This window comes from Sturnira hondurensis, unplaced genomic scaffold (genome assembly GCF_014824575.4).
Source record: "Sturnira hondurensis isolate 20B ecotype Veracruz unplaced genomic scaffold, ASM1482457v3 Scaffold0011178, whole genome shotgun sequence".
NCBI classification, from domain to species: domain Eukaryota; kingdom Metazoa; phylum Chordata; class Mammalia; order Chiroptera; family Phyllostomidae; genus Sturnira; species Sturnira hondurensis.
In genome coordinates this window covers 149,022-175,637 of record NW_028083809.1, presented here as the reverse complement: position 1 = coordinate 175,637, position 26,616 = coordinate 149,022, and the positions used below count along the sequence as shown (strand labels likewise).

Sequence of the window (26,616 nt, the reverse complement as noted above, 5' to 3'; positions counted from 1 at the left end):
ATAGAATTTCCTCAAAAAAGTAAAAATGGAACTGCCTTTTTTAAGGATACTTTTAAAAAGATTTTATTTATTTATCTTTAGAGGGGAAGGGGAGGAGAAAGGGAGAGAAATATCAATGTAGGGTTGCTTTTTGCACTCGCCTGCAACCCAGGCATGTGCCTTGACTGGGAATCGAACCACGGTTGTTTGGTTCGAAGGCCTGTGCTCAATCTACAGAGCTACCTGCTAGGGCCTGGAACTGCCTTTTAGCCCATCACTTCCACTGCTTGGAATATACCCAAAGAATCCCGAATCACTAATTCAAAAAACTTATATACCCCTGTGTTCATAAGCATTATTTACAATAGCCAAGTGCTGGAAACAGCCCATCAGTAAATGAGTGGATCAGAAAGCTGGTACACGTATACAGTGGAATACTACTCAGCAGAAAGCAGGAGCTCCTATGTTTTATGACAGCATGAATGGAACTGGAGAATATTATACCAAGTGAAATAAGCCAGGTGGTGAAAGACAAATACCATATGATCTCACCTGTAACAAGAACCTAATGAACAAAACAGAGGAGCAGAATAGAACTAGAGGCATGGAAACATGGAACAGAGTGACAGTGACCAGAGGGGAGGGGAGATGAGGATAATGGTGGGAAGAGGGAAAGGGACTAGTCAAAGAACGTGTATGAGTGACCCATGGACATGGACAATAGTGTGGGGATTGACTCTGGCAGTGTGGGGTGGGCAAAGTGGAGGAGGGCAAAGGGGGAAAATTGGGACAACTGTAAGAGAATAACAATGAAAGATTTCAACAAATAGATTACCAGTATTACAACTAGTTATCTTTTATTGTATGTGGACTGTGTGCCAGGCCCCTGTCTGGATCCTTTACATATTTAGCTGACTGTGCTCATGACAGAACTAGGAAGCAGACATCACCACCATTCCTTTTGTACAGACAGGGGGTCTGACGCCCAGAGACTTCAGGGCAGCTGGGATTTGAACTTGGGTATGCCTGACTCCAAATTTTATAATCCTAACACTGTGAAGTACTCATCTGATGAATATACCAACTTCCCTGGCAAGTGCTCTAAAACCCTGAGTGCCACCCTGAAGAAACAGGTTCAGAGTCCTCCCTGGTGAAGAGGAAGAGGGAGAGGAGGCCCTCTTGGTAAGAGGCAGAGGTGCTGACACTGAGTGAGGCAGTAAGTAAGCTGTGCGTCCACACCTAGGGCAAGGCCAGGGAGGGGAGGCCGGCTGAGCTCGGACAGCTGAGTTTGATCCACTCTAAGTTACGAGCTGGTGTGTTGGCAGTCACAGACAGAGTGCACGACCTCCCTAGTAGGATGGGCCGTTCCTATTCCTCTCAAGGCCCTCAGCCTCTTTCCAAAATGCCAGTCTGTCTACTCGCCCACATTCTTTTTGGTCTTATGACTCTCACCAGGGCGGGGGTCATCCTTCTCTATTGCAGAACAGCTTCCCTTGCCTCGTCCAGGATCACTTTCTTCATGGGAGGAAGTTATGGCAGTGGGAGGGAAGCCCCAGGATTTGCAGTTTCCTTTCTAAGGTGGCTGGGGGTCCTTGTAGCTCATTTCGCAGGCACACAGAAACTAACTGTGGTAGGATGAGGTGGCATTGCTTATACCAGTGGAATTCCAAGGGGCACAGCATGGTGACTGCTGTTCATGGTACACTGGCTTTTTAGCAAGCACCTTGGGGTCTGTTTGTGCTGTTGGAGCTGAAGCACACAATACAGCTGCAGAGGAGGGCTGAACTGACCCCACCCTGTTCCTGGATCCTTCTGAAGCTCTCCTCCACAAGCATACCTAAGCCACTTTGGTCCATGGATTGGCTCATGGAAGAACTCGTGTGTTCATTAACCATTACTTCATTAATTAGCAGAAATAGAGATCTACCATTGCAGATCACTGTGCTAGGGCCCTGGAGAAACAGTGAAGAGTGAGGCAGGTGTGGTTACTGCTCTCCTGGAGCTGACAGACCAGTGGGAGTGAGAGATAGGGGAGGTCCTATGGCAGAGTGTGATGAGGGTCTCTCCTTGTTGTGCATGTTAGACCTGAGTTTCCTTACATCCAGTCTCGTAGTAAGTCCTGGGAAAGCATTTTGTTTCAGATGAACCCAGTTGGCATGAGTCTATTAGCTTGAAAGCTTGAGTGCTTTCCAGTAGTCCATCCTTAAATAGGTGTTCCACTCAGTTCCACGTGAGCTGATTGAACCTTCTGTGTTCTAGAAGCTGTGCCCAGCCCTGGAGGAGTGAGAGGTGGTCACTACCCACCCATGGAAGGGGGGAGACAAAAACATATAACCCAGTCATGTGAATGTTATGTGGTAAAGCTAGTCATTCATTCAGCAAATAGTCATTGTGTGCCGCTGTGCCAGGGACTGTTCTAAATCTTCGTGGTACAGGCATAAGCAAAACAGAGCCCTTGCCTTTGTGGAGCTTACATTTTACTCTGAGTGTGGGGACTGCAGATTGGGGACTTAGATGGTTAGGGAGGAACTTCGCAAGGATGTGATTTTGGACAGGGGGTTGAAGCTGGTGAAGAAGGGAGTTATGAGGCCTTTTAAAGGGGGAGAATGGCATGGTCTGCTTTGCACCGTGGCGGACAGGGGCCTAGGCGGCCTGAGTGTTGTAGGATCAGGGTGTGGGCCGGTGTCGTCATTTGATCGGGTGCAGGGGTGCTGAGGGTGCAGGGATGGACGTGGGCTGGGGGAACATTTTCCTTTAGTGCCAGCAGGAAGGAAGGCACAGGGAAATGGAGCGCTCAGCGTGTAGCAGGCTTGGGTGTCAAACACCAGGAGGGGATTCCCGGACATGTTAACACCGGGTAAGTTACAGATGACTTTTCTTATATAGAAATTCATTTTTGACATTATCATTGTAATCATAGAACAGTTTGAGTGTTACGACGTTTAAGCCCGCCTGTTCTCCTTTGGAACATGTTTGTGGAACTGTGCCTGCCTCGCTCTTCGTTGTTTCTCCTTAAGGCTGAGTTTTGGAGAGGCCCCTTGTGCTGCCGTGGCCAGGCCTGCAGTCTCCTCTGCTTGGTATCTGAGAGCTGTGTTGTTTTTTTAAATACCAAATTAAAAGAGAGGGTTCAGAGCAAATGTGACCTATGCATCTTATTTGCACTAACTGTATATTGTGAAAACATTTCAGAGAAACAGTAATTTAGAGTTGGCATCCCTGGATGACAACCTTCCAGAGGGCTCCGTCATGACTCACTTCATTATGGATTCAGAATAGTAAGTGTTTGTGAGACTAGTTGTGAAGAATAATTATAGCACAAGAAATGTATAGAAGTGATTTTTTCAAATTTGCTTGTGATTGCTGAAAATGCTACTGATAAAGAGAGGCTACTGACTAGATGGCAGAGTAGCAATTAGAAAAATGTAGAGTCCTGCTAATTATAAAGCAAAAACCAGAGTTAGGCGGATCAGTGCAGCAGTCCCCCTTTACGTGGGGGATAATTTCCAAGACCCCCGGTGGATGCCTGAAACCCCGGGTTGGACTGAACGCTGTGTATACTGTGTTTTTCCTCCATATCTGTGCTCGTGATAAAGTTTAATTTGTAAATTAGACACAGTAAGAGATTAACAAAAATAATAATAAAGTATAACAATTGTAACAGTATACTGTGATAAAAGTTATGTAAATATGGTCTCTCTCTCTCTCTCTCTCAAAATACCTTGTATTGCTCTCACCTCTTCATTTCCAGGAGGAGCTTCATAGCTCCTCTTTGGCCTCCCTGAATGCTGTGGCACTAGTGTGTTTGGGGCCATTGTTAAGTGAAAGAAGGGTTACGTGAGCACGTGCCTGTGATACTGCCACCACTGATCTGAGAACCCAGGCGGCTGCTCAGTGACCCGTGGGCAGCAGGATGACTCACGTCCCGGACAGGGCAGAGAGGGGTGGTTCAAAATTACATCATGGTAATCAGCAGTACTCAATTTAAAACTTATGAAGTATTATTTCTGGAAATTTCCATGGAATATGTTTGGACCATGGTTGACTGGGTAACTGCAGAAAGTGAACCTGTGGATAAGGGGGGACACCTGTACTTGTGATTTCTTGGATGGAAGGAGCATGCTCCCTTTTCACTGCAGTGCCCTGTCCATGTGTTCCCAAGCCTGGACTGATGCTCTTATGTGCTTCCTCCAAGAAACCCTGCCCCTCCTCCAGATCAGCTTGAAGGTAACTCCAGGAGGACTTTCCTTATATCCCGGGGGCAAATCCTCCGTTTCAGGCTCTGCACCCCCATGGCATTTCATTCTTAGGGACCAATAACCCTGTCAAAGTGCTCCCTGTGTTTTCAACATTTTTGTACCTAACTAATTAGCTTCATTCATTTGTATATTCCAGCCCCGATATGCCACATTCCAGAACTTAACAAATTTGCATACATATACTCTGATTTAAGAGTTTTATTTGTAGGGAGCTGAGGAGCAAGTAAGTGCTAGTGTGCGGCTACCAGGGAATTGAGTTAGGAACAGCAGCGGGGCGTACTTGGCTCTAAGAGATGTCTGGAGCCAGCGCTGCTGGTTAAGGCTCATTGCACTGTGCATACACAACTGCAGTAACTTTCTAAAAGTCCCAGAAGACATGAGTAAAAGATGAGTGAGTGATTGCATTTAAATAAGTTTAATCAGGAAAATCAGATTCCATGTTTTGTTTTTGTTTTTGCCTTAAACTGATTGATCCAGTGCATGACTGAATAACACTTGGAGGTAGGACATATACCTATTTTTTTAAATATGAGAAAAGAAGACTGAGGTTTTGACACGATTTCATTTATCTCCACAGCCTTCCAGTGTTATCTATGTGCTGGTGATTCCCAGGTTTTTCCTCCAGCCCCACCCTGTATCCTGAGGCACTAGTTTAGATATTCCACTGCCAAGTGGTCCTGGACACTAGTAAGCCCTGCACCCAGAAGGAAGATCGCCTTTTGCTGATAGATCATTTCACCACTCTGTTTCCTCATCTGCGAAATGGCAATGACAATCATTTCATAAATCTCAGCTTAGATGTTAAATGTTTATCACAATACTTAACAGAAATAAGGAGCAGAAAGGGCTAGAGAAGTAGGGACTCAGTAAGGGGTTACTAGTCCAGGCACCTGGTTTTGCGAGTGAGGATGAGCTGCAGAGCAGAGAATGACTGAGCCAAGGTTCCGAGGTGGTTTGTGGGAGAGCCCGGCCTCCTCACTTGGTGCCTTCCCTTCAGCTGGGGGAGCCTCATCTGTCAAGGCCCCGTCCTAGCATTGCCCGACAGGCTCTTATGATGCCATGTCACCTGTGACATAGGCCCTTTCCTGCAGAGACGGTGACCATAGGGCTCCAAGCTGTTTGGTTTCCTCAAGTAATCTCTACAGTCTGATTACCAGCAGAACACTCATCAGCTGTATTCCTTAGGTGAAGAAAAGATCCAACTCTCTTTAAAGTCTTGTGTCTAGATTTGTAATTTGAGAAGAGATATCATTTAGGCAAAAAAGCTCTGGCTCCTAATTTTTTCAGCTGAATTAAAATTTTTTTCTCTTCCTGCACATTTCCTGGAGCTCATCTCCATGTTTTTGTTAAAATATCAGTTTTAAGCACGTAAAACATCAAGTTTCTAATGTGCTATGGGAAGGTATTGAGTGAATTCTTTGGAGTACAAAGAATTGTCCCTACTTCTCTAGCCCTTTCTGCTCCTTATTTCTATTAAGTATTGTGATAAACATTTAACATCTAAGCTGAGATTTATGAAATGATTGTCATTGCCATTTCGCAGATGAGGAAACAGAGTGGTGAAATGATCTATCAGCAAAAGGCGATCTTCCTTCTGGGTGCAGGGCTTACTAGTGTCCAGGACCACTTGGCAGTGGAATATCTAAACTAGTGCCTCAGGATACAGGGTGGGGCTGGAGGAAAAACCTGGGAATCACCAGCACATAGATAACACTGGAAAGCTGTGGAGATAAATTAACAATCTTTCTGATTGTTATCAGAAAGATTCTTGGGCCACTGTTTTCAAAGAATATGTAGGAGAAGCTGGAGAGAACTATTAGCTAAACAGGCAACAACACCCTGGTCTTCATCACCCAGTAAGTTAGCAACTGCAGCCTATGTTCCCAAGGATGAAGAGACAAGAGCTCTGCCCATCCCCTGCCCCACCCCCAGATCCAAGCAACTATATTGTTAGTAAATGTGAAGTGTGTAGTATTTCCAGGATGTCTCTCTCTCTCTGTGTGTGTGTGTGTGTGTGTGTGTGAGAGAGAGAGAGAGAGAGAGGCAGAGAGAGAGAAGAGGTCCTTAGCATTTCAGTGTGGCCTTTCTTAATTTTTAAAGCATTTAACCATCAGTAATTAGCAAGCCTGCTCTGGAGCCCAAAATAACAAGTCATTATTATTAATTTCATACTGTAGGTATGAGAGGCAGAGAGATCATAATAATATGAAAGATAATCATGCTACCAAGCATTTGGAAAGCCCTTTCCTGTTTGAGAAGTGATAGTATTCAGAAAGATTTAGCCCTGATTATTCTTATGTCACTGTAATTTTAGGACTAGGTATACAATTTTAGGGGTTTTTTTTCAGTTTTCCTGAGGCTTCCATCATAGCGCCCCTCCTGTGACCAGAGACTGTGTTCCCAGCTCCTCCAGACCTCCCGGGGCCGGCCGAGGAGTGCAGGCTGTGCTCTGCCACCCGATCTATCTTATTGAGGGTCGCGAAGTTCATGGCCTCCTGTTGTTCAGGTGCTGTACGCTCAGGCAGTACAGGTGCCAGGATTTGCAGAGTGTTCATTGCAGCTTCTTATCCCTACACCGTGTTTGAGTGTGCTGATTACATATTTTAGAAATGGAAAAGAAAGAGAGAGACACTTCAGCCATAACAAGTGAGATTTCTGAATGATGGAGATTTTTTTTCACTTGGCAATCAAGTGCAGTTCTCTCAGTTTTCTTGATTGGTGTTAAATCAATTGGTAGAGTTGATTGGAACTCTGCCTTGGATCCAAATGCAGTGGCATTTGCCAGCTCCTTATAATTCGTGGGCTGGAAGGGTAGCAGAATATGCCACCCCCAAATATGCTAGTTTGGTGTAAGGATTATTTTGAGATGAAGGCAATTAAGAAAAAGTAGGTACAAGAAGAGCTGTCTGCCCTCCCCTTATTTGGCTAAAAGCAGGACATAAATTTGTAAGGGTGTCCCCCTTCCCTTGCTACCAAAGACAGAAGTGAATCATCAGAGACAGCTCTGGACCCCAGGCAGCCCAGAGACGGCGCCAGAGGAATCTGTGTGATAGGCTAAAACTGGTTCGCACCTACTGCTCGTCCCTCCGTGTGTTTACTGCCCCACAATTTGGTGTCCTTAGAAGCTCAGAGTCCTTTTCATTTGTCTTGTCACTTCTCCAAAACTTGATTGTCCTTTTAAGATGCTGTATGAGCCCAAGTCCTCACTGCCCCTTTGAGTTACTCATTTCTGAGTTGTCCCATCTTTTGTGCTATGCACATGTTAGTAAACTTCTCTGTTTTCTTTCTTTTTTTTTTTTGTTTCTCTGTCTTTTGTCTGTCTAGTTTATAGGGCTGTAGTCAGGGAACCTAGGAGGATAGAGGGAAAAAGATTTTTCCCCTCCTCTGCAGCCTAATAGAGGAAAAAAAGAACCATGACTTTTTGCCATTATAACAGCTTAAAAATCAAATGCTAAAATAATCCAAAGCTACGAACTCAGAAGGTTGGAGAGAAAATCATTTTTCCTTCTCCACGCGGGCCTGTGCATATTTCCCTGGCCAAGGGCTCAGACATCCTTCTTCGCATGGTCCTTTTTCAGTCCCTGGGGCCCACCCTCCCTCTATACTGGGCCACAGGGGTTGTTTGGGGCTCAGTGAATTGTCAGAGATTTAGTTTTATTGGTTTATTTGTATGTGTAGGGACTCTTGACTTGTCAGAATGGCGTAAAGATTATTTTAAACTAAAAACATCTGAACAAACAGCAGCTAAACTTCTTTTTAAACTTTTTAGCAGAGCCTCTTAAAAATTCAGCCACCGTAAATGTGCTGCGGGCAGGGGTGGGTATTGAGTTCCCACAGACAGGAGACCACTCACAGTCAGATGAGAGCAAACATCACAAACACCCATGCCTTCCATTAGTTTCCCTAAAAGCCTGTGTGCTTCCTAAAAGTCCTCTTTTTCCTTAGCAGCTCTTTCCTTTCCTCTCTTGGTATATAAACCCCTGTCTTTACTGTTCAGGTAGTTACTTCTTTTAGGTACTTCTATATGCACATTAATAAACTCTGTCTTTTCTCTCTCTCTGCTTAATCACAATCCCGCAACCACTGCAACCTAAGATGGTAGAGGAACCATTTTCACCTCCCAACACGTGACACTGAAAATTCCAGGGAGTGTTGACATCACATGAAGGAAATGCCAGAGGTACAATATTTAATGAGAAAACCAGGATTCCAAATTGTTTATACAGCGTTGTCACTGTTGCACAGAACAAACAAATCTGTGCACAGGAAAAAAAATAGTGCACCTCCGTGCCTGGCACTAGGTCATACAGTAGAGTTTGAGGAGTGGAACTGTGGGCACGGGCAGAGGAATGGCTGCACGTGGGACACCAGGGTGCAATCGAAGTCCAGGAGCTGAAACATGTGTTTTGGAATCGGTATTCGATAGAAATGGCATCACAGATTAGCGAGGGAAAGTCAGGTTCTCTAATAACAGTGCCGGGAAACCAACTCTCGGAGAAGAGCAACAGCGTGACACAAACTCTCCCCGCATACCGAAGTGAACTCCAGGAAAGGACAAGAACCATGTGGTTTCACTCATATGTGGGACAGAAAACAAAGCAGCGAACAAACAAAGGAACTCACGGGCACAGACGATGGGGGAGGCGAGGTTGAAGAGGAAAGGGGTCAAGTGTATGGTGATTGGAGACTTGATTTTGGATGGAGCTCACACAATAGAGTCTACAGATGATGTATCGTAGAATTGTACACCCAGAACTTACATGATCTTACTAATGTTGCCTTAACACATTTAATAAAATAAAAAAGTAAATGGTAGATCTATGAAGGCAATGGAAGAAAAGAACGGGTATAATATAGGAGAATATCTTTGTGACCTTGGGTGGGGGAAGGATTTCTTAATGAGACCTAATTCACAAACCTTTCAAAAAATAAGGGGTGACACAGACAAATTTCATAGAGGAGTGATAACTGGGAGAAGGTATCGCAATACCTGAAGTAGACAGGAACTAGTGTTTAGAATGTAAGAGGAACTCCCGAACGAAAATGTAAAAATCCCCCCAACCAGAAAGCCTGTTAAAAAGTGGGTAAAGGAATGATAGGAAAAGGCAAGACACAGGAAAGAGAAACCCATGTGGCTGAGTGATACGTGAAGCGCTCAGCTTCGTTAGCAACCAAAGCAATGCAACTTACACCGATTCCGCGTCCCTCCTACTGGCAAACATTAGAAAGCAGGGTAGTACCCAGAGCTGGCAGCACGTTGCAAACCACAGTCCCTAGAGCGGGCCTTCTGGGGAGCAGTCGGGATGCTGAGTGTGGGCAGACCTCGCTGGGTCTGTCACAAGAATGCTAAAGGAGGATAGTGAGTGGGTACAGGATGTTCTTTGCAGCTTCGCATGTGGTGACAAGAGGCTAGAGCCAGTCTAGGTGTCTGTCACTGCGGGAATGCAAAAGTGAAAGGCTGCAGGTCCAGAAGATGGAGGAATAGGCAGCTGGCAGAGCAGTGGGCTAGGTTTACACCAGCAATGAGGAGAGAGTATACGAAAGGGCGTAATTTTATCGTAGGATCTCTTTTATGTAATTTATAAACACACAAACCAATAATATACTTCCCCATAGTCTCCATTAGTATATAAGCTCTATGAGGCAGAAAGTACAGGGTTTTGATGGTCCCTGCATGTTCACAACCTCTGGAGTTTTTCACAGGTGCAAAGGACAAATTTCTTGAGTAAATAATACATGTAGACATACACACATTGTATATATACATTTATTTATATGTATATGTGTAGTTTTGGGGTGGGGAGAATGAAAATGAGGATGAAATACGAAGGGAAACAAATATGATCATGTTCCATCAACTGAGTCACAGAATTCATTCCAAATTGTGCACCTGGGAGTGGGGGAGCAGTAGGAGGGAATGTGTGTGTGTGACTTGTTCTTAGATGGTGGGATTAATGCTGAACTTTCTATCTCCTCCTCTTTGCTGTATTTTCTAAAGGCTCTATAATCAGTGTGTTTTATTTTCATTACCCCCAAACCCAACACTTGAAAATGTTTTTCTCATACTTGAGAGGGCAGGTATTAGGTATTCCCTAATACCCAGTCCCCCCATTCCTTCTGTCAACCACCTTCCACCCCTTACCGCCCTGTTCTCCCAGCCACCGAGTGCACACACTCACACTGAATTCCAGTGCCTCTGTGTCCACTCGTGCCTTGGTCAGTAGAAACCGTTAGCAGTGTCCCTGTTTCCTTCCGGAGTGACTCTTAGTTTTAGGACTGTCTTTGGCTTCCCAGAATACCTGACTTTTAGCCTTCTGCCCTTCCCTGCTGTGAGGTTGGCCTGGATTGCTGGCCTCATCCCTCCCCAGTTCATCTGAACTTGGTGCTGTCCCTTTATGTTAGGTTGAGTAGTGGCCCCTCAAAATGCACATCCCTCCTGGGACTTCAGTCTGGGTCTTATATGGGAACAGTGTGTTGCCAGTGTAATTAGTGAAGATGAAGTCTACTGGGTTACAGTGGGCCCTTAATCCAAAGTGACCGGTCTTTATAACAGTGTCCTTATAAGAAGAGAATAAGGGACACAAACACACAAGGAGGTCACTGTGTGACAGCAGAGGCAGAGATCAGAGTGATGTGTTCACAAGTCAGGGATCACCGTGGAGGCCAGGAAGAGGCAAGGAAGGATCCTGTCCCAGAGCCTTCAGAGAGCACGGTCCAGAGTACACCTTGATTCTGGACCTCTGGCTTCCAGAACCGTGAGAGAATACATTTCTATTCCAGAGCTTTGAAGGAAGAGGGAGAGGCCTACTCCATGCCCTTATTTATGCTAAAACAAGCTCTAGTTGAATAAGGTTAGAGATGAAATTTAGCCATTTTCCTCTAATGAAAAATTTAACTTGGTTCATGCAGCCAACAGAGGGAGAAAGATGTCCTCAGAATCCAGAAAGTGTAGAAAGATCAGAATCCAGTGGAGCCCTTTCCGATACTTCTGTGCCGGCAGAGCATTGCCATGGACAGTTCACCCAGACCTGGGGTGTGAGCTGCTCCTCCTCCAAGGGACCTTTCTGACTGTGCTGTCACTGTGGTGGTGAGGGATCGCCCACTGGTTGAGATGGGCTGGTCCTTCCTCACCCACATGCCTCATCAGCCCTTCCTGGGCAGACCTCCCTTCCTACTCGTCACCCCTTTCACTTGACTCCCCAACCCATTTTCTACAGTGGGTAGAGTGGATCTTTCCTGACTGCAGAGCTGAGTCACTCCCTCACCTGCTGAACCCTTCCAACAGCTTCCATTTACCCTAAAATGAAGTCCAGCTTGTTACCATAGCTGTCAATGGTAAGCTCATGGCTGGGGTGTACTGTCACCTGCCACCTCTCCCTTTTACTCCCTGCCATAGGGAGCGACTCGGGATTCACCAACAGAGCTCTCTCTGCCTTTCTGCACTGGGCTGTTTCATGTGTAGTTTCTGTGCCTCGAACCATCTTTCCCATTCCATGCTATCTGCCAGTCTCTCCCATACCCCCAGGTTTTCTTTAAACACTTTCTCCTCTGGGACATCTCTAAACCCATGGGTGTGTGTGTGCGTGCGTGCATGTGCGTGCGTGCGTGCATGTGTGTGCGTGAAGACCCACCTACACTCAGCTGTCCCACTAAGGCAGCTCTTTCAAAATTGCCCTTTTACCACTTAGCACAGTTTGTAGAGTTGTGTTCGTTTGCGTCATTCTGTGAAGAGTGCCTGGCTTTGCCGCTAGACTAGAAGGTCCTGAGGGTAGGAACTTGATTTTGTTCGTCATTTCATCCCAGCACCCAACCCAGAGCCTGGCTCATACTATTGGCTTAATAAAGCTGAATGCTGGATTATCTTCAGGTCACTCTGGAACTATCCAGATATTCTGTGTGCCAACAGACCCCATACTCCTGTTCCACCCTCCTGATATTTTTTATATTTAATCTGAATGTGAATTTGCTAGTAAAACACACGCCTCTACATCGATGGTGTGTGCAGTATCCTTGATTAATGTCACCCTATTCTGAGTAATTCATACAGTGTTATAACTTCAAAAAATTCTGCATTTTCATAATTTCCATTTGATTTAATTTGTGCTACTACTCATTGACTAATATTCTCTAAGAACTGTCTCCATTTTCTCTATCTCTGATATTTCAGCCTGATAGTTACACTTGAATAGGAAATTATTTTTCTCTCATTTTTTTGTATGCTTAGTGATGAATCTTTTCCATGGAGATATTTTTAAAAAAGTAATCTGTCTGTACATAGCAGGAGCTGTGCCTGCCCATCTCCTCCTTCCCCCCCGCTCCCCAGCCTTTCCTGCCTGTGCTGCTTCCTTTCACAGCAGTGTTTTTGCAGCGCCCCAGGCTCCCTCGGTGTCAGTGGTCTGCATTTTTCCAGTTGGAAAATATCCTTTGCCTTGTTTTTAACCATGGAGTTCACACGCACAGCCCCTACTGTCTCTAGTTTTGGCAAGATCTCTTGGGAGGGAGGGAGGGAAGCTTAGCAAAATCAGGAAGACCCTTAGAATAGAGGAAATGCTGAAACTTAATTTCTGTTTATAGGGAGGAAGAGTGTGGCACTGAAAATCCCATGGATTTTGGGGAATAAAAAGGGATTTCCACTGAGCTCAGTGGGGGGAGGGTCAGATTTTCTGCGTAGAGTTTTATATTTTTCATCTCATTTAATCCTCACCAGTACCCTGGGAGGTTGTTACTCATCAGTTCACTCACCAACTCATTTATTTACTGAACTAACATTCGGTACTGAGCATCTTCTGTGTGCCAGGACTTTCTTGAGGTCCAACGGGATGAGACATAGAAGGTCCTGACAACTGGATGAATAGTGATGTCATTTACAGAGATGCGGGCAAGGGCAGGAGTTAGGGTGTAGGAAATAAGCATTCCGTTTTGGACATCTTATAATTCAAATACCTGCCCCCTCCCCCCCTTCTCAGCTCAGGAAACTAACTTCCACTAGATTTCCACCAGATTTGGTTGATGGGAGAAGGCTCTGGGGTCAGTCTGACTCCAGAGCCAGGATTTTTGCTCTCTACTCAGAGCCTTGAGGAAAAGAAGCACGGCTGCCCTGGGCATTCATCAGAGCCTGTCCACTGCCCTTGTCCTATCCTGGCACAGTGGCCTCCTTTATGCCACCTAAATAGTTGTCACCCAGTGTACACTGTTTCCATGTGCTTTAGAGGCTGATATTCCTGGCATAAACCACAGAAGTGGGAAATCATTTAACTTTAGGCATTAGTTGTGACCCAGTGATAAATTGTCATTAAAGGACATGCTAATTAGTTTTTTCCTGTTATGATTTATTAATAAAAGTCCTCCAGACACTTAAGTAGAAAACTACAAAAAGACAAAGCTAACACGGGCTGAAGCTAACACGTCAACTCTGTCTCTTCTCCTGAGATAAGCCAGTCCTCAATCTTGCTGTCAGATATGAAAGCTGATGACCGTGGCCCTGAGTGGACTTGTTGACCAGCCTGTATGCTCTGCATGCTCTGACCATCCCTTCCCTGTGCGTGCTTACTGGGGGCCACCCCACCATCGCCCTCTCCTGACGTCTGGGATCGTTTCTTTTTTCTGCTCCCATTCTGCATCGCCAGGACTGGTGCAGGGAGCGTGGGTGACCCAGTCAGAGCCCTGAGGGCCTGGGAGAGGATGTCCAAGTGAGGGCTTCGAGGGGGTTTCTGACACAGTCTCTTAAAAAACAACTTGCTTTTAGGATGTGCAGCTTTTACAGTTTAAAATTATTTTCCCAATGGAAAAGGAAACAATTTTCAAGTCATTTCATTCATGTTAAGCAGGCATTTGTTTATACTACCAGCCAAGCTTACAAACTTCAATGAAATGTGTTTTCCCAGGATGTTGGGCTATAAACTTTAAAAATCCTAAAGCTATTCAAAGCATGTGAGGAACAGTTGCAAACACAGGTTCCTCTGGAGGCAGTGGGCTTATTCAGCCTGTGGCACTGCCTCAGGCCTGGGGTCGGCCTGTCCTCAGGCTACCTGGCTTCTGGCACCAGCAGGCCCGAGTTCACGTCCCCTCTGAGCTCCCTACCACAGTGCTGAGTCCCTCCATCTCAGTCTCCCCTCCTCTTCCCTTCCCCATTTTGACAAGTTTACAAGCAGATTACAAACTGTCATCTCAACATCTTTACCTTCCACAACGACATCTCACTAGAGATCATAGCAGGTGGCAAATTGGTCTGATTGATGATTATTTGCATATTTAATCTGTGCTATTTTAGGCCCACAGAGTTTTTTATGGGTGTTAAAATGGCAACACAACATCAATACATAATTCATTATCTATTTTTCATAATACGTGCGGTTAGCAACTCATTGACAAAATTTGCTGTGCTTCCAGTGATATGAAGTTGCAGCTCTAGCTTCCTTGCTCCTCCCCTTCCCCTCTGTGCTCTATATGAATACACTGCTCCTGGCTGAGCAGCCAGCAGCCTGTGTGCTGATATTTTGTCAACAGGAAATGTTTTTTCAGTTGCAGCTTTGTCATTATTCAGAGTGACCAAATCTTAGTTAAGGCGAAGGGTTTGTTGGGCTTCCACAGTTCCCTGACTTGGGAACAGGGTACTTCTCAATTTAAACAACAGATGAGAGAGGAAGAGGCATGCCTCCAAGTCTCCATCCTGCTCTGTCCTTCAAAGCCCCAAACGGCACTCTACAGTATTCCCTGTCCTTTCCTTCCCCACCCCCTCCCACTCCTGCTAAGCACAGCTGTTGGCATTACTCTAAATTGGAAGAAGGCTGTAATACCTATGACCCTTTGAAACAACAGCTGCACGGATGAACAACACACATAGGCAGAATGCCAGGCATTTGAGTGGGAGGACACTGGCAAGATAGAGGGGACCCTGAGTGGTTTTATCAGAAAGATGATCAGTTAAAAAAATACTAAGCAGGCTCTCTCAAGAGAAGTGTACAGACCTGATTACGTTCTTGGTGGCAGAAGCTGTAACTCGGCTGAGACAGACAAATTCCTCACTTTTTACCATGCTGCTCCATGTGCTGCTGCACCAGGAGAGCCCGTTCCCTCAGTGAAACACCTCTGAGCAGTCCCGCCCCTTCTCCATTTCCTACTGCAGAGATAGACCAGTCAGCCAAACTGTCATCTGTGGGTCCAGACCCCACCTGGCTGGCACTGTGGGCAAGGTCAGGAAGACACACTCTGCCCTCAGGAGGTCAGTGGTCACTGCACCATGCACTGCAGTGAAGGATTGGTCCTTAGCTATTTAGTGTGGGTTGTTCCATCCCTTCAACCACCTTGTAACCTTTAGAGCTTCCCCATCTCACCACATCCATCAAATACCTCTATTAAATCCATACACACAGGAAGAGCTTAANGCAGGCTCTCTCAAGAGAAGTGTACAGACCTGATTACGTTCTTGGTGGCAGAAGCTGTAACTCGGCTGAGACAGACAAATTCCTCACTTTTTACCATGCTGCTCCACGTGCCGCTGCACCAGGAGAGCCCGTTCCCTCAGTGAAACACCTCTGAGCAGTCCCGCCCCTTCTCCATTTCCTACTGCAGAGATAGACCAGTCAGCCAAACTGTCATCTGTGGGCCCAGACCCCACCTGGCTGGCACTGTGGGCAAGGTCAGGAAGACACACTCTGCCCTCAGGAGGTCAGTGGTCACTGCACCATGCACTGCAGTGAACGATTGGTCCTTAGCTATTTAGTGTGGGTTGTTTCATCCCTTCAACCACCTTGTAACCTTTAGAGCTTCCCCATCTCACCACATCCATCAAATACCTCTATTAAATCCATACACAGGAAGAGCTTAACCCGTCAATAAAAGCAATCGCTTGCTTCATCCGTTGAAATGATTATCCTTTTAGGATTTTCTTCATTTCCTTCATTAAGTATTTATGGAATGCTTACTAGATTCCTGGGCATAATTCAAGATACTAGAAAGTCCTCAGTGGACAAGTCGAGCATTAAGAATTTTCTAAACCCAAGAAGATTAGAAAATCCTTGAACAGAGCTGTATAATTTCCATACTAAAAATAATGGTTTTCCAGCCGGCCTCTGACTCCTGCCACAATTTACTGGAGACCTTGACATTAGCTGTACTTCTTGCTAATGACTAGATGCTATTTTGATGGTAATTTAAACAGACTCTAAGAACAGTAGCCCCGGTGACTGAATCCAAGTTTCATGCATAATGCTTGTCAGGAAGAGTCACTCCCAGAATGAGTGCCTTAGAGGATCTGGAGGATGACACATGGCATCTGCATCGAGAACCTGATAGCTTTTTTATACAGTTGATGGCACTGCGTCATCTCGATAATGAATGGCTATAGTCAGTAGTGTGTAGTTCCTTTGAAGCAGATCAGACTCCCAAAGGGTGCATTTCAGAACACAGACATTTACTCTTTATTCTTCTGTTATCATTTGACTCCCCTCTTGCTAAGGTGCTCTATTCTCTGAGAAGGTTTATAATGTCAGGAATGCACATGCAAGCATAGTTGGATAAGTAGTAAAGTTCTGAAGGAATGCTTGTGTTAATTTATAATGCACCTTTGTCGACAACCCAAAAGACATTATTTCAAACAGAGGCAGCTGGGGGGATGTTAGTGGCCAGTGAATGTGTATTTATGTGAGCTCTTATCTGCTCAAATTATTGCTTTGTAGAAAGGGTTTGCCATTGTGTTAGTAGTGTTCTTAATTGCCCATAATTTTCATAATTTACTTTTTAAATCAAAATATCATAGTAAATGCTTTTAGCAATTTCCAGTTTTAGATATTATATATACTAAAATATGCCAGACTTTGGGTTTTAGTAAAAGGAAACAAATGGCCTAGATGTAATTCCAAATGTTAGTCTAACGTCATTTTATCCAGTAAGGGCGGCATGATCCCAGATTTCAGATAAGTAGAGAGAATTGTGCCATTATCCAGATAATTTGATTCAAAAAACATTTTTTTCCTTGAATTGTTTTTTCCCCTGGCCAGAAATAATCTAAATTAACTGGCTTAGCTATTTTTTTTCCCTCATGACCTATATGCAGATTCAGTCTAAAGCCCAGGTCACAGCAAAATTCCACTGAATTTCTTTGGGACATTACTGGCCTTATTGCTGATAGATGGAGTTTACTGGATAGAAACAAGGACACAGAGGCAGTAGCTACATGTCTTGGGAGCTTCTTTGGGTAATCTCTACATCCGATCCCACCAGCTTCTCTAGATGAGGCTACGAACAAGGCAGGATTTAGGGAAGTGTCTCCAGCCCAGAAGATGGGCCCAAGATGGGGCCACAGACAGAACAAACTTAGTTAATAGTATTCTTTTCCTATTCACAGTGTTTGGTGTCCTGCGGCTTCCTGTAGGCCTGGCTTTTCTGTCCCTGGCTGTCGGGTGATCCCATTCCTACAGAGGAGCTTCCATGGCTGCATGCACGCACAGCCAAACTGTCCCCCTCTTTTGTTACAGTGCCTCATACTCTAAGCCTCTAAGCCTCTAAGCCATCTTACCTGCCAGTCAGGGACATTCTCCAAACTCCAGCTGTCATCCCCCTAGTCACAAACTTTCCACAGCTCTCCGTTTCCTACGGGAGAGCATCCCAGGCACTCAGTGTGACATGCAGGGCCCTCTGACGTCTGCCTCCAGCGCATCTCTTCAGCATTCCTCCTGTGTGCCTCTCCAGCAATCTAGTCACATGGAGCTTCTCAGCAGCCGCCTTGCCTACAGGGCCATGCTAGACCTCACCTTCACCTGCCTCTTCTGAATGCCCACCTCTCCTCTCACTGATCCAGTTCCTCCTGCTCGGCAATGCCTAGCCCAATTTCATTTCCTTCTTTGAGAACTCCCTGAGTGATGTGGTCCCTTGCTATGGGTTGGTACCCATCCTCAGCCACCTACTTGTGTCCTGTGCAGGGGCAGCTCCTGCACTGATGTCTTATTTGGACAATGAACTTTTCTCTTGCAGGTGACATCTCTTCCCAGCTCTGTGCCAGCCCCATCTGTGATCCCTTTGTAATATGATCCATAACATCGTAGGATCTGATTGAAAGGCAAGATGAGAAATTATAAGCCTAGTTGTAGTTTCTACTCTTCCAACCACACCTTCTGCACTGGTGTATTCCTTTATCATTCAGATAAAGACAAATGAGACTCTGAGAGGCCCAGTACATGAAAAATGCCTCTGACTTGCAATTTCCCATAATGGCTAGGAGCTCTTTCTGATGTCCTAGTGCCTAGATTAGGATGATGCTTTTGCTACTGCTGACTGTGTGTATCTCTCCCTCTATGCTCTCTTATAGAATGAGGATAATGTATCCATATCAGTGGTTGTTAAGGGGATAAACAACATCATATTAAGGTAGCTAGTCTTTAGTACACAGTAAGTACTCATTGAATGTTTGCTTTTAATTGTCATTGAACATTGTTGAAAGAATTAGGTCCCAGTGTTCTCTTTCAGAGGGGATTCAGCCAACAGGAAAAACACAGGCCCACTACTGAATAATGAATGTTGGAGATGGGTCTCTATCCCCTGGGCTAGCCTGATAGGTCCAGGTGTTATCAGGGTGGTTGAATGACAGGGCTTTTCCCCATGCCCACTTACTGGGGTGAAAAGCGCAACTCTACAGACAGTTTTATTTTCGTTTTCATATACCTTCTCCTTAGCCCATCTGACAGGACAACAGTAGTTGCTGGCTAAATTGACAGAGGCTACAGCCAAGTCTTTTCAGCATTAGGCATGAGACTGAATCTAGGATCAGCACAGTCCAGGATGGGATAGAGATGTGAACCAGACAAATCAAAGCCATGTGAGACAGCAAGACCAAGATCTGCACTAGGAAACCACTGCAGGGTTTCTAGACACCCATGAGCTCTCTGGATGGAGAACTGAGGCATGTACACCAGAACCACAACGTAATCCTGCCTGCATGCGCCTGGCCTTTTACTGCATGGATTTGTGGGAGTCATCTCTACACCACGTTTATGTAGTTTCAAATATTCCACCTAATGTGCAGCTTTTCTTTTTCAGACCTACGTCTGACACAGGCTGAGGAAGCACCCTTCCTCTCTGTGAACCCAAAAGACAAGAACTCAAGGCCTTGACTTTGGGTTACACTGGAAGACAACCTGATTGGCTACTGGACACACCTGGAAGAGCCTACCGCACAAGCTGCCTGCAGGGTGGTGAGTGGTGAATTACCTTGAATTCAGTCTCAATGTTGGCTAGTCTTGCTAATTCATTGCTTAGCTCCAGCGCAGTGAGGACAGGGTCTTCACTGGACAGGGACAAGTAGGCGGCACTTGCCAGTCCCTTGTAGGCATTCATGCGGGAGCGCGAGTGGCTGAAGGAGTCCTTCCGCTGCTTCTCAGTGCATTCGCTGCACTTGCAGAAGTAGTCATGGGGCCGCTCGATGCGGGCGCCCTTAAGCAGGAGGATGTGCACGATTTCATACTCCTGGCAGTGGGCCGCAAGGATGATGGGTGTGATGTCATGGGAGAAGCGTGTGCCGTCCTCGTCGTAGGCATAGAAGTCGTCATCGCGGAGCTCCTGCTCCAGCGGGCTGAGCGTCAGGCGCTGGCCCTGCGCGAAGGCCGGGTGGTTGAGGATGGCCTCGACGATGCGCACGTACCCCTTGCTGATGGCCAGCAGCAGCGCATCTCCCACCCGTGCCAGGTTCTCCTTCTTGAGCAGCAGCTCTGTGACCTCCAGGTGCTCGTTGCCCACAGCCAGCTGCAGTGCGTTCTGTCCCATGTAGTCCACACAGTTGAAGTTGAGGGTCTTGGACTCCTCCAGCATTTTCCTGACCACTGGGATGTTGCCGTACTCAGCTGAGTCCAGGAACCGCTCCTCCTCGGGTGTCAGGCTGGTGCCCTTCTCATTGAACATGTAGGCAGGACCCCGGATGGCCTGGCGGCGGCCCTTCTCTCTCAGTGTCGTGTGCCGGCGCTGCATATTTTTGAAAGCGCTGCTCCCCAGCCTATGGGGCAACAAGGCAGAGATGCACAATTACTCTCCCACAGGCCTTTGGGTTCCCCAGGGTCAGGGCAAACAAACATTGTTGAGATAAAGAAGAATATCATGATTGGAATCTTAGGAGAAATTATGAGATCTTATTAGAAATCATTGTCTGATCACTGAGATTAAGACAAATTGGATAACCTGAACTCTTCTTATTCAAGTGGAAGTACTAGTTAGCCAGAGGCTACACCACTTGTGGGGAGGAGGGTGGCAGAGCAGAATGGGGGTTTAGGTGGAGGAGTGTCATGGGAGATGGGGGTGGTGGGTGTGGGGTACTGATGTGGCTGACAGGCCAAGGTCTGTTGGTTTTATTTCCATTTGTGCAGTCGACCAAGTCACTTTGCTTCTCTGAGCTTTTAGTACAGTGCTTCTCTGCACTTTCACCTGTATGAAGTGATTAATTTTTTGTGTGCCATAGGGCCCACAGGAGCATTAAATGAGGTAGCATGCAGGAAGTACTGGTCAGTGCCAGTTTATTCCACCTCCTCCTGCTCGTTGGTAAGCTGAGCTCTCCAAGGGCTGTGCTGTGAACATGGCTGCCATGGACACTGCTGCCTTTGGTTCAGTTGTGCTGCTCCCAGTGACGAAACTATAGCAGTATGTGAGCCTGCAACATCTACTGTCTCTGCATCAGTGCTGTCCTGTGTGGGGACTGTGCTTGCTTTCCAGTCCCCATGAAGCCTGAGCATGTTCTGAAGGGCAGGTGGGGGGGGCAGCTGGTGGCAGGGAGAAGCATTCCACTTACTCATGGCCACACAGCAGCCCTCCTGAAAAGATTTCACCGTGACTTCTTAGGATTGAACCTGGGTTTTTACATGGATGGAGGATAGGTCAAGTTGTACGCTAGGTTCATTTCTAATATGATGTTTCCCATTGTGGTGCAGTGTAGAGGTTAATACTAATACTGATGGGAATAGCAGTTAACAGCTATTAAGCACCTATTACATGCCAGGAGTTGTATTAAGATGCTAATACACCTTACATGTATTGCATCAACCTATGAGGTAGATGGTATTATTATCTTTGTCTCAGGTGATGATCCTGAGGTAGGTGGTACTGAGAGAAAGACTGGGAGGTCAGAAGGTCTGGAGTCAGAATCCTGGCCCCACTTTTGCCAGCCTTGTGACTTTGGACAAGTTATGTCATGTTTAGTTTGCTAAGGTTTTAAAGTGGCAGTTTAGAGAGAATGACACTTATAGTATAGTTTGAACTTGAACTAGGTACTTCATCTCCAGCTAGCCTTCAGATCTTGAGCAGGTCCTCAGCTCAAGTTGCTTTGACTTGAGAATCTGGACCAGATGTTTTCTACTTCTCTATGAACTTGAACATTTTAAACCTTTTGGTTCTCCAGTTGGCCCTACCTATATTTTCTATTCTTCTTTTCTAGTCTGCCCCTACTCATATTACTCAAGTAATTCTAGAATGGTGTATGTTTCAAAAAGAGCATGTCTGTTCCAAAGAATATATACCTAGGGATTTGTTTTTGAACTGTTTTCCATGTTCCTAACTGTCTGTTAATGGTCATGTCTCTGTGCATTATGGATTCTCAGTATTTCACTGAAGCCATTTGTAAATAATAAGGTAATCACAGAACAAGGCTTTTAAATTAATCCTAGTGTTTTGGGATTAAATAAAAGTAGTGTCTCCGAGTCTTGTGATGTTTTAAAATTTGGGGCTTCATACCCTTTTGGTCTTAGCTCCTTTAGGGGGCCCTGTCTGGCATGAAGCAAAGACTGGGAAGTCAGATTTTACACTCTCATTCTGTCTGGGCCTGAGTCACCCTTCATGGGAGAACCTGTGAAACTATTCAGTGGAGCAACTTCTTTAGCTATGAAAAATAAAAGGAATAGTTGTGGGCAACTCTATAAAAGGCAATTGTGGGTGATAAATCCTAATAGAGAGCCCTGCATTCCTTTAGGAAGAGCATCTCAACTGCCATCTGCTTTCCTAGAGTGCACTTGGATAGGAGATTGCTAGGGAAAAGATTCTAAGGATTCAAGTTCATGAGCTCCTTCTGAGCCCATTACTCTCAACAATTTCATCATTCCAGGGAGTAAGGCCAAAGTAGACCATAGATTGGGAGTCCAGCAGAGGAGAGGCCCACAAATAGGGTGCAGGCATTTATTTTTATAGGGTTTTTCAACAGGAGAGGAGATGACTGAGTTCAGCATTCACCTGATTTTCATTCACAAGGGGCCTTGTTTCAGAGGATGTTACGAATTCAGTTTTAAGGTCTGTCAGCTGGATACACAGACTCAAGTGGGAATGGGCCCACAAAAGACTCATCATAATCTTTCTCATAGAATCACTCAGCCTGTCCTATGATGACACTTATACCCTGCTCAGGACCCCCTTCCTGGGCCTAGACATCACAGCTCTACTCAAGAAAAGGCAATTTCCACTCAAGAGCATCTGAGCAGTGTGCCAGAGACGGAATGGCAGCTGTCCTGGGAGGAGCTTGAGCCTGATTCCACATTGCTTTTCCTTTAGAAGTCTGCCCAAGAGGAAGAATAGGTCAGACTCCAAGGTCAAGGGTTTACAACTATCACACAGCAACAAGCCATGGGGAGATTAATTCAAAGGAAATATAATAACTACTGAACCAAGTCAGAGTAGAGAAACGTTTCATGAGGAACACATAAGTACCCAATCTAAATTCAGAGTCCACATGAATATCGTATATCATAGATGCTACAGCCTACAAATTTAAAAGATGGCAGAGTATTATTTGTTAATTTCTTTCATTAAACAAACATAAAAAGCAAGGCATTGGCATTCTCATTTTTTAGGTGGAGAATCTGAGATAAGTGACATGAAAAGATGAAATCTTAGGGTAAATAATTTCTGCACAAGAATAGAGCATTATATATATCTTGGTCTTTCTATAAATAATTATGTCTTATCAAAGAAAAAAATATGAATGGCTGGTATTTGTGAGAAGTTAAAGTGCCCTCACCAGTTGACATGTATTTTTTCAAATGACCTTGAAAGCAGACACCCAGGTGTAGCAAGTAAACAAGCCTCTTTTCCCCAGCCTTTAGAACCTCAGCTTTGACATACATTTGGATGCTCACAGAACTGTCCGTTCCGCTCCTTTCCTGGCAGAATTTGGTATTGATGAAACCTTATGGGCCTTCAAATCGTGTATGCAAACAGGCATATAATGGGATGTGCTATGCAGTGAAATTGCTTCCAACGTGAGGGGCTTCACAGCAGACCCCGGGCTGCCTGACTTGATCCATGTATTGATGGAGGTCTTTTACCCTGATATCCCTCTAATGATGCTTTTTAAACATTTTCCAGCTTTGTTAAGGTATAACTGATGAATAAAATACAACAGTAAAGTATTTAAAGTATGCATTGTGGTGATTTAATATATGTCTACATCATTAAAGGAATCCCACCATCCAATTAATTAACCTTCATGATCATGTATGTACATATGTATGAATGAATATGTATATGTTTGTATACACATATCTATATATGTAGAGAGAGAACATTGAAGTTCTACTTTCTCAGCAAATTTCAATTATGAAACAGTGTTATCAGCCATAACCACCAAGTTTTACCTTAGATCTTCAGACCTTACTCATCTTATAGCTGAAAGTTTGCACCCTTTTACCAGCCTCTTCCTATTTTCCCTGTTTAAACATTTATATACCTATGACTATATTAGGCCTCCATATACTTGCTATTTAATCTTGACTTTAGTCAGGCTTCAGCCATGTGTTCCACATGGATTGGAGAGAATACACAAACAATATGTCAGAAAGAGGAAGTTATTTTGTCCACAATGGCTGGTGGCCAGAACTCACACTCATGAATCAGATGTGTTTCTTTGCTAGACTCTGGGGATTTTGTCACAGGTTTAGGGGCAGTAAGGAACAAAATGATTCTCCCTAAAGTGTAATTAGCATTTGATTGCCCATACTTTAATATTTTTCTTAAAAATGAGCTTTGAATGTAAATGTCTATTTGCATATATTATTGAGATAATGAGTGATCAAACTCATCAAATACCTCAATTAAGATACAGTGTAGTTTATTCTTTATAAATGCATACATTGACACTTGATGTCATTGAGAAGAGGGCTTCCAGTGGAAACAAAACTGTATTGGAGAGGAGGACTGATTATTAAACTTCCTTTTAGTCCCTGGGCTTCTATTTTTAGCAAGATGCTCTTACAGATGCGTCAGCCTGTCTGAAGGAAGCCAGACATCAGTGATCCATGAAAAGTATGAATTCTGCATTGAAAGTCCAGCTGCAAACAAGCATGACCATAAAGCCTTTTAGAGACAGGATTGTTGTTAATTACTGATGAAGAAAAGGCCACTTCATCAAAATGTCCTTTTAGAGATATTTTTTGTCTTTTTTTTTAAAAACTGGTATGTGCACCATAGGTCTCTGTGGAAATTCTTCAACTCTGAAATCAATTCAGCCTGTAACATTCCATAAGTGAATATAGAAGCAAAGAAAATCCGGGTGTCAGGTCAGTCATCCAGTATAACCCAGCTCTGGTCTGTTCGAGTGTACAGACTGAATTTTAGCCCACAGCAGCAATGGAAAATAGGTGATTTGGAACCTTCTCCTGAACCTCAACTCTCTCACTAGTGGAAAGAGAATCATAAAATCTGTGTTCCATGTGCTTCAAGACCAGAGTGAGGATAAAATAATGTATATCAAATGCCTTGAATACTAGAAAGCCTTATATAAATGTCCATGACAACTGTATTGATATGTAAGGTTACATATCAATACACTTACATATCAATACACTTAAGTAAATGATTATAAGTTGGCTGTACTTCACGCTGATAGTTTTCAGGCTCTTTTTCTAAATGACTGTATAATAGTGATTGTCAACACATATCACACATTTGCCATTTGCCAGACACTGTGCTGAATGCCTTGTATGAATTATTATTTTAAATTCATACAAATTATGTGATAAGCTTGGCTATTTTCCTCAGTGACCAATCATGACAATTAACATTTATGACCCACTAAACCACATTGTAGACCTCATACTGAGTACTTTACATACATTATCATTTTAAATTATCATAAATTACACGACATAGGTGTGATTGTTCCTGTGTAATAGATAATGAAATGAGGCTTAGCTAAATTAACTGCTAAATCAAACTGCTGTGCCAAGGTTACACAACTTGGTAGATGCACAAAGTGCTAGATGCACTATTGGGAGTCACACCTATCTGACTGCAGAGCCCATGCTTTTGGCTGGTGTACTGCTGCCATCCGTCTTCCTCCTGCATTTTTTGTGTTTCTTTAGATTGTGAAATTTCCCATTAGAGTGCAGGATCCTCAAGGGCAGGGAATACAACTTGCTTATATGGTATCTGTACCTGGTATCCAGTACCCCTGATGCCTGGTCTATGGTGCATGGTCAAATAACTTGAAAAATTCTTAAATACTTGATTTTGGATTGGTCATTAGAGAATACCAGTAAAATAGAGATGTTAATGTTTACAAATGGCTTCCTTCTTACAAATACAGGAGTGATATAAGCCTTTAATTTCTCTTTCCTATCTGTAATTGACTTTCAATGCAAAATTAGTTTCTAGTTAGCTCCACTATAAATACTGGCCCATAAGTTGCTAGATGAGACACCTCATATCAGAGGGTGTATTAAATCCCTTAGGTGACTGGGGCAGAAACTGAGGCATTCCCACTTCTGATAATACTTTTAATTTTTAAATGTATTTCCAACTTATTTCTAAGTATCATCTTTCTTATTCTTTTGAAATTGAGATAAGATAGTGCGTATAAGTCACAGTGCCTAGCAAGTGCCCTAGTGACACTGGATAATATTAAGTATTCTAGTTTACTACAGTTATAACAATTGTAGATCTGAAGCATTCAAGTTGCCATCTAAGCTAGAGACAGTAATTTGCTTGTACACCCATGTACTTTGAATAAAAGGAAAAAAGACATCCACCTGTTCACACCGTGAATATACAGAAGTTCATATACCTTCCCAGTCAGCTCCTGTAGGAAACAAGCAGAGTGTTCTGCTTCTCATTACAATGCATCATACTGAGATGTACTTTCCAAACAATTCTGCTAATTTGGGTTTTTTCGTCTTAGATTGAAAATATTATCCAATGTTTGTGAATGTTAACAAACATTGTGAATGATTTTTATCAGCAATTTAATTTTTACCAAATTATAATTTCTCTAATCATTTACAGAAGAGGTTATTTTCAAAACACCTTATGTGTTAGCTATCCAGGTATAACTAGTGCACTGCATGTGCTTCTTTTATTCTTTCTTTGTTAATCCTTACAGGTTTATTTGGAACTTGGGGATTATGAAACTGGGTGTTTGTATATC

At 44.2% G+C, this 26,616-nt stretch overlaps 1 protein-coding gene across 1 annotated transcript in view; it reads right to left on the bottom strand.

Moving 5' to 3' along the window:
- TRPC7 (transient receptor potential cation channel subfamily C member 7) overlaps positions 1-26,616 on the bottom strand; it is a 131,452-nt gene that overhangs the window by 102,393 nt on the left and 2,443 nt on the right. The window contains exon 2 of the mRNA XM_037059541.1: positions 19,440-20,217. Within this exon, the coding sequence (XP_036915436.1) occupies positions 19,440-20,217 (778 nt within the window). The remainder of the gene's footprint in view (positions 1-19,439; positions 20,218-26,616) is intronic.